This window comes from Coregonus lavaretus, assembly GCF_964263955.1.
Source record: "Coregonus lavaretus genome assembly, chromosome: 2".
In the NCBI taxonomy this organism is placed as follows: Eukaryota; Metazoa; Chordata; class Actinopteri; order Salmoniformes; family Salmonidae; genus Coregonus; species Coregonus lavaretus.
The window spans coordinates 71466748-71480049 of NC_139989.1; the positions used below are offsets into that span (position 1 = coordinate 71466748).

General features: G+C 39.8%; 1 protein-coding gene across 1 annotated transcript in view; it reads right to left on the reverse strand.

The window, feature by feature from the left end:
* Positions 1-1163: 1163 nt before the first annotated feature.
* The window catches only part of LOC311140281 (uncharacterized protein), a gene marked incomplete at its 3' end in the record, with an annotated part of 71255 nt that continues 59116 nt past the window's right edge, over positions 1164-13302 (reverse strand). The window contains exons 10-15 of the mRNA XM_084175263.1: positions 12171-12284; positions 7223-7339; positions 4236-4352; positions 3796-3880; positions 3438-3666; positions 1164-2965 (exon numbers count right to left, since the gene is read on the reverse strand). Of these exons, the coding sequence (XP_084031389.1) occupies positions 1164-2965; positions 3438-3666; positions 3796-3880; positions 4236-4352; positions 7223-7339; positions 12171-12284 (2464 nt within the window). The remainder of the gene's footprint in view (positions 2966-3437; positions 3667-3795; positions 3881-4235; positions 4353-7222; positions 7340-12170; positions 12285-13302) is intronic.

Genomic DNA, 13302 nt, shown 5'->3' on the forward strand with positions numbered 1-13302 from the left:
ACAAATCATGATTGAATCATGAATAATAATGAGTGAGAAAGTTAGAGGCTACAACAAAACATGCTAACCTCTCACCATTACCAATAACAGAGGGGGTATGATCCTTGTTCCTCTGTAACTTTCTCATTCATCATCATTCACGATTCATTCATGATTATTCATAATTATGGTAGCATCCACATGAATGTAGAAGTGTTCAGAAATATCCTCTATTCTTACTGACAATACAAGTGAAGTGACTCCAAAATGACAGGACATTATTCACCATTCAGTTTCTATTAGGAAAAACATAATCTAAAACACAACCAAGACAAACTGCAAATGTTTTCAACAAGTTTGTAGAATCACAAGCTTGATGTAATCACTGCAGGCAAAGAATATTGGACAAAATACTAAAATTTAGACTAAATGAATTAGTCCAAATAATTACGACTTTTTCAAATGAGAGAACTACATACATTAAGTGCTTTCGTATCTAAACAGTAAAACAGGTATGTATGAATACCCTCAAATAAAAGGTGATATTATGTACTGTTGCCTAATATGAAACATTATATCTCAAATCCACAATGCTGGAGCGTAGCACCAAATGTAAAACTGTAAGCTTCACTGTCGAAACACATATGGTGTGGACTATGTGTGCCTGGTAAACACATGTGGATCTGGTGAACAGTTATCACTTGTTGACCAACTACAGGAATACTGACCTCAGAGTCTCCAGTTTACTGTGGGGATTCCCCAGTCCAGCAGAGAGCAGCTTCACTCCTGAATCCTTCAGGTCATTGTTACTCAGATCCAGCTCTCTCAGGTGTGAGGGGTTTGACTTCAGAGCTGAGACCAGAGAAGCACAGCCTTTCTCTGTGACTCCACAGACTGACAGCCTGACAGAGAGATCATCATGATTTCACAAACACACTGTTAATTTAACACCAGTAGTGTAGAAGGACAATGGCAGATGCATTTGGTTTATTCTCTTAAACAACCTATATATTCATCTTCCATCTTCTAGAATTGTATGGGCATAATGTTATACTAATGTGAACATCAATGCATTTATTCAATATGTTTTTCAATAGAATATTATATACATATTATAATACATATTTTACTCTAAACATAATATTTCTTCCTGATGATTAGTACTTAAAAGTCATTTTATATACTCACAGAGCAGCTCTGGAGACTTTGACCACTGGCAGCAGCCTCAGAAGACCTTCCTCTGATCTGGTGTATTTCTTCAGGTCAAACACATCCAGCTCCTTTTCTGAAGTCAGCAACACAAAGACCAGAGCTGACCACTGTGCAGGTGACAGTTTGGCTTCTGAGAGACTTCCTGATCTCAGGTAGCTTTGGATCTCCTCCACTAGAGAATGGTCATTCAGTTCATTCAGACAGTGGAACAGATTGATACACCTCTCTGGAGAGGGATTCTCCCTGATCTTCTCCTTGATGTACTTGACTGTTTCTTCATGGCTCTGTGAGCTACTTCTTGTCTTTGTCAGTAGACCTCGTAAGTGCTTCTGATTGGACTCCAGTGAGAGGCCCAGAAGGAAGCGGAGGAACAGGTCCAGGTTTCCTGTCTCACTTTGTAAGGCTTTATCCACAGCACTCTTGTAGACAGTAACTTTACGCTTCTGTCTGATCCTCACAGAAAAGTTGCTGGACGTTGATTGAGATTCATCCATTAGATTCTCATTGTTGTTGATGAATGAGAGGAACACATATACAGCAGCCAGAAACTCCTGAATGCTCAGATGCACAAAGCAGTACACCTTGTCCTGGTACAGCCCACATTCCTCTTTAAAGAGCTGTGTGCACAATCCTGAGTACACTGAGGCTTCATTGACATCAATGCCAGCCTCTTTCAGGTCTTCTTCATAGAAAATCAGATTGCCATTCACAAGCTGTTGAAAAGCCAGTTTTCCCAGTGACAGAATGCTCTCTTTATTCCAGTGTGGACCTGTCTCTTCTTTCCCAAGATACTTTTCATTCTTCTGTTCGGTATGAAACTCCACAAGGTGTGTGTACATCTCAGTCAGAGTCTTGGGCATCTCTTCTCTCTTATGTTTCAGCATGTGTTCAAGGACTATTGCAGAAATCCAACAGAAGACTGGAATGTGGCACATGATGTGGAGGCTCCTTGATGTCTTTATGTGTGAGATGATTCTGCTGGCCAGGTCCTCATCACTGAATCTCTTCCTGAAGTACTCCTCCTTCTGTGGGTCATTGAACCCTCGTACCTCTGTCACCTGGTCAACACACCCTGAAGGGATCTGATTGGCTGCTGCAGGTCGGGTAGTTATCCAGAGTAGAGCAGAGGGAAGCAGATTTCCCTTGATGAGATTTGTCAGCAGAACATCCACTGAGGTTGACTTTGTGACGTCACAACAGATCTTGTTCTTCTGGAAGTCTAGGGGCAGTCGGCACTCATCCAGACCATCAAAGATGAACAGAACGTTGTACTTGTCGTAGTTGGAGATTCTTGATTCTTTGGTTTCCTTTGAGAAGTGATTGAGAAGTTCAATGAAAGTGTGTTTTTCCTTTTTCATCAAATTCAGCTCCCGAAAAGGGAATGAAAATACAAATTGGACATCCTGATTTGCTTTTCCTTCAGCCCAGTCCAGTATGAAATTCTGCACAGAGACTGTTTTTCCAATGCCAGCGACTCCCTTTGTCAGCACAGTCCTGATAGGTTTGTCTTGTCCAGTTAAGGGTCTGAAGATGTCGTTACATTTGATTGCAGTCTCTGGTCTTGCTTGTTTCCTGGTTGTTGTCTCAATCTGTCTCAGCTCATGTTCATTATTGACCTCTCCTGTTCCACCCTCTGTGATGTAGAGCTCTGTGTAGATCTTATTGAGAAGTGTTGGGTTTCCTTGTTTAGTGATCCCCTCAAATACACATTGAAACTTCTTCTTTAGATTAGATTTGAGTTCACGTTGGCAAATCACAGCAAGCTCATCTGAATCTAGAAATAACACAGAGGATATTAATATTACGTATGTTTTAAAGCCTACAATATTCTAGGACTGTTATGACATTTTAAATTATAATCATTTTTTCGCTTAACTGACTGTATAAATGTTTAAATGTTTTCATAATGCATTACAGACTGGTGTGACTGATTATATTATTATTGGTATTATCTCTCTCTCTCTCTCTCTCTCTCTCTCTCTCTCTCTCTCTCTCTCTCTCTCTCTCTCTCTCTCTCTCTCTCTCTCTCTCTCTCTCTCTCTCTCTCTCTCTCTCTCTCTCTCTCTCTCTCTCTCTCTCTCTCTCTCAACACAACACATTCTTCTGCTACTTGATGAGGTCACTAGGTGTTGTGTTAAGGCTTCTACAATATCATTTAGTTACACAGCTACTTTAGCTGTACTTTAGCTACAGCTTTTAAATGTTTGTTATAAAACAGCATTCAACATGAGGCAGACAGCTCTTACTTTTCTCCAGTGTGTCAGCAAGCTCCTTCTGGTTCATTTTCCTCAGGACGTGCAGAGTGATCTTCAGAGCCCCCTCTCTGGCACTGCTCTCCTGCTTCTCATCTTCAGCATCCACCACTTCCTTATCCTGCTTCTGACTCTCAAAGCCTTCTGGGAGTTCTGGACTAAGAATCCTCTTGAACATCTTCAGCTCGTTCTTCACAAATGTCATAATATTCTCTTCAAGTAACTGAAATAAATCAAGTGACTAAGTTAAGCAAGAGACTAAATGCTTTCTCATTAACACATTAATGAATGATTGACAGATCAACTTTACTTGAGGTAAACAAAACCAAATGTACATAACAGGACCACATACACTGAATATGGAGGCCAGGTCTGTTTGATGACTCTGGGAAGACTGACCACTGAGAATCTCTGACTCTGATCTCTCCTGTTGGTTTCTGTGGACAAAACATGAGATTACATTTCCTCATCCAGGGAGTGCACACACACACACACACACACACACACACACACACACACACACACACACACACACACACACACACACACACACACACACACACACACACACACACACACACACACACACACACACACACACACACACACACACACAGGGAGGGAGGGAGGGAATGTTGTATTTGTTTAATATTGTTTCAGGACTATGAAAATGGAAAAAAGGATTAGCCTATATTATGAAAAAAACACAAATAAATGGTAAAATGGGAGAGGAGAAATGACTAGAGACAGTGTTGTTTAACTCACTGACCATGACCCATGAGTTCTTCTTACCTTTGTTCACTAGGAAAGTCTTCCTCTCTGAAGTTTAAAGGATGAACCATAGACCAGTCACTCTTCATGGACACACAGCTGGGTACAGGGGAGACTGGTCTCTCCTGCTTGATTGGGCTTCAACACAACAGAGACAAACATTACGTCTCTCATCTACTCTGAGTTCAGATGGGGAAACAAGAGTTTCATTCCAAAACGCTATATATCCATTTTCAGAAATGTTTGTAAATTAGCTTCTATTGTTTAAAGATTTTACACAGTAATAATATATATCTGCCTCACTCTCAGAGAAATAAGTAGTACTGCTACTTATTTTACACAGTTAAATGTAACAAATAACTACATTTTTAATAAAGACCTGTACAAATGATACACTTGTGACATCAATATTTAAATATATTTAAAAAATAATAATAAATACAGTTATATGAGATCTGTATGTAAAACATTTACATTACATTTTTTTGTCATTTAGTCATTTAACATTTAGCAGATGTTTTTTATCCAGGGTCCGGATTCCCAAAAGCATTTTAAGGCCAAGTTCATCATTAGAACCTTGGTAGGAGCGTTGTTAAATCTCTGAGCTGTTTCCCAAAACCCTCGTTATTAACGTTGCACTTGAAAACGCTCATATTCTAACACCTGCCTCAGACCACTTGTAGAACAGCCAAGTGCGTCGTTAGTGTCACGGATGCCGCCGAGGCTGCTCCTCCTCCTTGCTCGGGCAGGCTTCGGCGTTCCCGGAGTACTAGCTACTACCGTTTGATGTTTTCGATGTTTGTTTTGTCATGTCTAATTGATGCACCTGTTTCGTATTCTGTATTGATTATGTCACCTATAAGTTCCCCTGTGTTATGTTTGCATTTGTGTGTTATTGTCCTATTGTCTCGACTGTGTACCCTGGCATTGTTTTACGCACTCCACGTATTTGTTCGCCTCGAGTGTTTTGAGGCCGTTTATTTTGTGTACCTGTAGAGGTGATTAGTAAAGTCGTCCTGCGCTTGACTTCACCACCGCATCCACATCAGCACTCTTGACAGCTAGATGCTTTTTTGCCCTCTCGCGTCACTTTATACACAGAAGATCTCCACTAAACATAGAATCACATGGTTTATCCGTCTCTCTGTGACCGCCGATAACTTCAGAACAAAGTTGACTACAAATACAAAGTTGACAATGTCTTTGCAATTGATTCAAAACAACGGAAGTACACAAATTTGCTTCAAATGAAAACCGAGATGACTGCATTACAATATAAACAGTAGGCTATAGTCCTATTTCAATCATATTTAAATATAGTCAATGTTCAATATATTTAGTTTTATTTTGCTACTTGTAGGCTACTGTCTGTAATTTGTCTCAATATATTTCATGATGTGTAGCCTAACATGTGCGCAATGATGTGCCAAATCTGTGATTTAGTGAATTTTTATTGTGTAAGCATTTGAATAAACTACCTCAATATTTGCAGCCGTAGGTAGTAATATCTTTCTAGAAGCTGATCCGTGGTCAGTATTGTGAATTAATTATAATGTTAAGGAAAGATTTTAATGGAGAAAACTGATCCGAGAGCAGCATTCCCCTTCTTTCAATCCTATCAGTATCGATCACTCTGACCTGTTCAACGGACGTGCTACCTTGTCCCGAACCTGCTGTTTCGACCCTCTCTCTCTCTCTCTCTCTCTCTCCCTCTCTACCACACCTGCTGTCTCGACCTCTGAATGCTCGGCTATGAAAAGCCAAATGACATTTACTCCTGAGGTGCTGACGTGTTGCACCCTCAATAATCACAGTGATTATTATTTGACCCTGCTGGTCATGAACATTTGAACATCTTGAAGAATGATCTGACCTTAATGGCCATATCCTCTTATAATCTCCCCCCAGCACAGCCAGAAGAGGAATGACCACCCCTCAGAGCCTGGTTCCACTCTAAGTTTCTTCCTAGTTTCCTGCCTTTCTAGGGAGTTTTTCCTAGCCACCGTGCTTCTACATCTGCATTGCTTGTTCTTTGTGGTTTTAGACTGGGTTTCTATATAAACACTTTGTGACAACTGCTGATGTAAAAAAATATACAATTGTGGTACGCATATGAAGCAGACCAGGCCAGGGTTTAGGGTTTGAGAAGTCAAAGAAGTAAAAATGACTTCCTTAGTTGTTAGTAAAACATTTTTTAACACAGCATTGTTGGTTAAGGGCTCGTAAGTAAGCATTTCACAGTAAGGTCTACACCTGTTGTATTAGGAGCATGTGACAAATCTAATTTGGATTGATTGATTTGTTCATTTTATAAATGTTCTGTCTTTAGTAGTTGAACACATTATTACTTCAACCTCGTGAAAGTGACAAACTGACACGTTTTCATGTTAGTCAAAAACAACTTATATGGAAGGAGTGCCTTTGATTTGACGGCCTGCACATGCGCAGTTCGGAGTGAGACGACCGTTCGGCGTGAGACGACTGCTCGACCTGATGACATGTTTTTACGCATGACCTTCAAATTAAATTAAATGAAATTGTATGTCACATGCGCCGAATACAACAGTGGTACACTTTACCGTGAAATGCTTACTTACGAGCCCTTTCCCAACAATTTAGTTAAAAAGAAACAAAAAGTAGCTAAATAAACAAAGGAAATAGTAACATAATAAAATAATAATAATGAGGCTATAAGGAGTACCAGTACTGAGTCAATGTGCAGGGTACCAGGTAGTTGAGGTAATATGTACATGTAGGTAGGGATAAAAGTGACACGTCAATCAGGATAGAGATTACATCTCCTCATCCAGGGAGTGCACACAAACACACACACACACACACAGGGAATGTTGTGTTAGTTTAATTTTGTTTCAGGACTATGAAAATGGAAAAAAGGTTTAGCCTATGGATTATGAAATTTACAAAAATAAATGGGAAAATGGGAGAGGAGAAATGACTAGAGACAGTGTTGTTTAACTCACTGACCATGACCCATGAGTTCTTCTTACCTTTGTTCAGTAGAAAAGTCTCCCTCTCTAAACGTTATAGGTTGTTCCATAGACCGGTCACTCTTCATGGACACACAGCTGGGTACAGGGGAGGCTGGTCTCTCCTGCTTGATTGGGCTTCAACACAACAGAGACAAACATTACATCTCTCATCTACCCTGAGCTCAGATGGGGAAACATAAGAAGAGTTTCATTCCAAAACGCTATATATCCATTTTCAGAAATGTTGGTAAATTAGATTTTATTGTTTGAAGAAATTTTGAAAGAGATTGGTGTGTTCTTTCACTATCTAATCATGGCATGGGGTTGGTTGTAAAATGACACACTTGATGGTTTAATTTCAGAGATTGCCTCACTCTCATAGAAATAAAAATATGGGATGCACACAGTCAAATGTAACAAAAAACTACATTTGTAATACATATACAGAACCAGTCAAAGAAAACATTTACATTTGACATTTTAGTCATTTAGCAGATGTTCTTATCCAGGGCCCGGTTTCTCAAAAGCATCTTAAGGCTAAATCATCGTTAGAACCTTCGTAGGAGCCGATTAATTACAAAGTTGCCGATGTCTTTGCAATTGATACAAACAAGGACGTATAAAATGATGCTTCAAATGAAAACCGAGATAACTACATTAAAATATAAACAGTAGGCTATAGTCCTATTTCAATCATATTGGAATATATTTAATGTTCAATCAATTGAGTTCTATTCTGCTACTGTCTGTAATCTGTCTCAATATATTTCATGATGTGTAGCCTAACATGTGAACAATGATTCAAATCTGTGATTTAGAATAAGCCGCCTCAATATTTGCAGCTGTAGGTGGTAATATCTCTCTAGGAGCTGATCCGTGGTCAGCATCATGTAATAATTATAATGTTAAGGAAAGATTTGAATGGAGAAAGCTGATCTGAGAGCAGCGCTCCCTTTCTTTCGATCCTATCAGTATTGATACATGCTCCACCGGACATCCAACCTTGTCGTGCTACAAATCCAGTTTCTGCTGGCCTTCCTGCAGCTATGGAACCCTGACCTGTTCACCGGATGTGCGACCTTGTCCCAAACCTGCTGTTTTGACCCTCTCTCTCTCTCTCTCTCTCTACCACACTTGCTGTCTCGACCTCTGAATGCTCAACTATGAAAAGGCAACTGACATTTACTCCTGAGGTGCTAACCTGTTGCAACCTCTATAACCACAGTGATTATTATTTGACCCTGCTGGTCATCTATGAACATTTGAACATCTTGAAGAACGATCTGGCAATAATGGCCATGTACTCATAAACTCAGCAAAAAAAGAAACGTCCCTTTTTCAGGACCCTGTCTTTCAAAGATAATTCGTAAAAATCAAAATAACTTCACAGATCTTCATTGTAAAGGGTTTAAACACTGTTTCCCATGCTTGTTCAATGAACCATAAACTATTAATGAACATGCACCTGTGGAACGGTCGTTAAGACACTAACAGCTTACAGACGGTAGGCAATTCAGGTCACAGTTATGAAAACTTAGGACACTAAAGAGGCCTTTCTACTGACTCTGAAAAATACCAAAAGAAAGATGCCCAAGGGCCCTGCTCATCTACGTGAACGTGCCTTAGGCATGCTGCAAGGAGGCATGAGGACTGCAGATGTGGCCAGGGCAATAAATTGCAATGTCCGTACTGTGAGACGCCTAAGACAGCGCTACAGGGAGACAGGACGGACAGCTGATCGTCCTCGCAGTGGCAGACCACATGTAACAACACCTGCACAGGATCGGTACATCCGAACATCACACCTGTGGGACAGGTACAGGATGGCAACAACAACTGCCCGAGTTACACCAGGATTGCACAATCCCTCCATCAGTGCTCAGACTGTCCACAATAGGACTGAGGGCTTGTAGCCCTCACCAGACATCACCGGCAACAACGTCGCCTATGGGCACAAACCCACCGTCGCTGGACCAGACAGGACTGGCAAAAAGTGCTGTTCACTGATGAGTCACGGTTTTGTCTCACCAGGGGTGATGGTTGGATTCGCGTTTTTCGTCGAAAGAAAGGGCATTACACCTTTTTCATGATGTCCATCCGGTTTGCTTCTATATGCCATATCTTTCTAACTGTGCTCTTTCCCAAAAGCTCCCAACATACAACCTATATACTTATTATGGACACAGTATGCTTACATTATTAGCTATCTTTGTTATTATTTGTTGTTATTTGTTATTAGTCCCATCCTTCAACTCTATTCAATACCTCCCATCTATCTCTTAACACCATCCATATAGGATTTCTATTTGCCATATATATTTCAACCGTACTGTGATGTTTTACAAAAGTTCTGAACCTTTCTATTCTCATTGCTTCTACAGATTGTGAATTAAAAATAAACATTTTTGCTAAAAGTATTATTATATTATTGATTGATTGACTATGACTTTTCAGATCACCCAGTAATGCTATCTGCAAGGTTAGCTCTAGGTAAATATTGCAATCCTTTAGCCATTCCTGGACCTGTGTCCAAAAACAAGCTACAAATGGACAGAACCAAAACAAATGATCTAACGATTCTGTCTCTTCACAGCAAAATCTGCAGAGCTGGGAAGATTGTATACCCCATATAAATAACATTCTATTGGTAGCAAGAATTTTATATAATAATTTAAATTGCAAGATTCTATTTTTTTTATCCAGTGTCGTTTTGCGTGTCAGTTCATAAACACTATGCCATGGGATCGGTACGTCAAAGATCTCTTCCCAACTATTTTGCAATCTATATGGGACGGCTGTCAATCCTTTGGTCCTAAAGTGAAACTGATACACTTTTTTATTTATCACAGTTTTCCTTAACCAATTATGTTCTTTAATGCAAGGCCGATAGACAAGTTCCTTACTTTCTCCCCCTTCCACTTTCCTCTTCCACTTTTGCGGTAAGGCTGCAATTATTTGGTTGTAATTTTGGGTAGAGCAGACATTTCCATATGTTTTTGTTAGCTGCATGTGCGACATAACTCCACCAGTCCTACCGATGATATCATTTACGAAGATTATACCCTTTTTAAACATTCTGTCAAAAAATAAAGGTTTTTTGTCAATTAGTATATTTGAATTTAACCACAATATTTGTTGCATTATTTGTTCTGTCATTTCTGGAGGATTAAATTGAAATTGCAACCAACTTTCTATGGCTTGTTTTAGAAATAGTGACATTTGGGAGATTATTTCCTTTTCAAATAACTGAAAGTGAGAGGTTGTAATCTGAATAAAGGGAAAAAGGCCTTTCTTGAACATTGGGTGAGACAATCTTAGTAATTTGCTTAAGAACCAGTTCGTATTTAAGTATAACTTTTGTATGACTGAAGCTTTTAGTGATAGGTCTAATGCTTTAATATTTAATAATTTCTGTGCTCCGAATTCATATTCATTATATAAATATGCCCTTTTAATTTTGTCTGGCTTGCCGTTCCAAATAAAATATATATATTTTTTCTCATATAATTTAAAAAACTGTTCGCTAGGCGTAGGCAAGACCATAAGCAAATAGGTAAACTGGGACAATACTAAAGAGTTAATCAGGGTGATTTTTCCACAAATTGACAGGTATTTTCCTTTCCATGGTAGTAAGATCTTATCTATTTTTGCTAACTTTCTATTAAAATTTATTGAAGTGAGATCATTTATTTCCTTTGAGATATGTATTCCGAGTATATCCACATCACCATCAGACCATTTTATTGGTAAACTACATGGTAATGTAAAAATTGTATTTTTTTTGTGATCCAATACGTAATATAGTACATTTGTCATAATTTGGTTGTAATCCAGAGAGGTTAGAAAATGTATCTAGATCCTCTATGAGGCTGTGGAGGGATTCTAGTTGTGGATTTAAAAGAAAACATGAATCATCAGTGTACAATGACACCTTTGTTTTTAAGCCCTGTATTTCTAATCCTCTGATATTATTATTGGATCTGATTTTAATAGCTAACATCTCGATGGCCACAATAAATAGATATGCCGATAGTGGACAACCTTGTTTCTCTCCTCTTGACAGTTTAAAACTTTCTGAGAAATAGCCATTATTTACTATTTTACACCTAGGGTTACTATACATGATTTTGACCCATTTTATAAGAGATTCTCCAAAATTGAAATGCTCCAGGCATTTATATATAAACCCCAGTCGAACTTTATCAAATGCCTTTTCGAAGTCTGCTATGAATAGCAGGCCTGGTTTCCCATATTTTCCATAGTGTTCTATTGTTTCCAATACTTGCCTTGTATTATCTCCAATGTATCTTCCATGTAAAAAACCTGTCTGATTAGAATGAATAATATCCGACAATACATTTTTAATTCTATGCGCTATACATTTTGCTAGGATTTTTACATCACAACACTGAAGTGTAAGGGGCCTACAATTTTGTAAATGGACTGGATCTTTATATTCCACAATTTAGTTAAAAAGAAACAAAAAGTAGCTAAATAAACAAAGGAAATAGTAACATAATAAAATAATAATAATGAGTCTATAAGGAGTACTAGTACTGAGTCAATGTGCAGGGATACCAGGAAGTTGAGGTAACAACTAGACTATATACAAGGAGTACCAGTACTGAGTCAACGTGCAGGGGTACCAGGAGTTGAGGTAATATGTACATGTAGGTAGGTATAAAAGTGACACGTCAATCAGGATAGAGATTACATCTCCTCATCCAGGGAGTGCACACAAACACACACACACACAAACACACACACACACACACACACACACACACACACACACACACAGGGAATGTTGTGTTAGTTTAATTTTGTTTCAGGACTATGAAAATGGAAAAAAGGTTTAGCCTATGGATTATGAAATTAACAAAAATAAATGTTAAAATGGGAGAGGAGAAATGACTAGAGACAGTGTTGTTTAACTCACTGACCATGACCCATGAGTTCTTCTTACCTTTGTTCAGTAGAAAAGTCTCCCTCTCTAAACGTTATAGGTTGTTCCATAGACCGGTCACTCTTCATGGACACTGTGACGTCACGAGAGGCTACACAGCTTTCAGCGGGGTTGCTCAAGTAGTGCAAGGAGACAAGGTTCAAACAAAACAAGGATTTTATTATAGGTCTTGGGAAATTAACGAAAATATAACAAAATTCTGTTCTCTTGTGGCTCTTTAAGGGTTAACAGTTCAGGGATGTCTCTTCCACATCCAAAATCATAATTCTCACTCGCTCAGATAACTTTTCCCCAGCCTTACTGTAGTCCACGTTGCAGCTAGTGGCCAACCCAGCAAAAAGTCCTTCCAAATGTCTCTCACGTATTTCCACAGGTGCATATATCCAAAGGTGAGTATTTCCCAAAGGTAAGTATCTCCAAATCCTTATATTCCTCCTGGAAGTGGACGTGCAGCACTCTTGTCCTCCAGAGAGCCCAGGTTGGAGACTGTGTTTCTTCACCCCCCACACACACCCTCAGTGTGTCTCTTCCCTTCCCAAACCTTCAGCTCATCAGCTCCTGATTTGTTTCAGCTGCGTGGGAAGATTGGCCATAGAGGGGTGGAGTTCCCGACCATACCAGCAGATGGAGCCATAGCTGTCTGGGTTTGCAGCCACCTCAGGGGGATGTAACGTCCCTCCAGGACACAGCCTCTCGTGACATCACACATCCCCCTCCTCGGGACCGACGTCCTCGTCGGGGTAAAGGCAGCGAAGAAGGCATCACGCCGGGAGAGGGCGTCCGCATTGCCGTGGTGCTTGCCAGCCCTGTGGGCAACAGAAAAGTTAAACGGTTGCAAGCTCAAAAACCATCTGGTTACTCTACTGTTTGATTCCTTGTTCTTGGCCATCCACTGCAGAGGGGCGTGATCAGATACCACCATGAAACGTCGGCCCAGGAGATAGAACCGAAGGGACTCCAGGGCCCAGACTACAGCCAGACATTCTTTCTCCACCGTTGAATAGTTCTTCTCTCTTGGAAGTAACTTTCTGCTTAGGTAGAGAATGGGATGTTCTTCACCGTCATGTGCCTGGGTGAGGACAGCACCCAGACCCACCTCCGAAGCATCCGCTTGGACAATGAATTCCTTCTT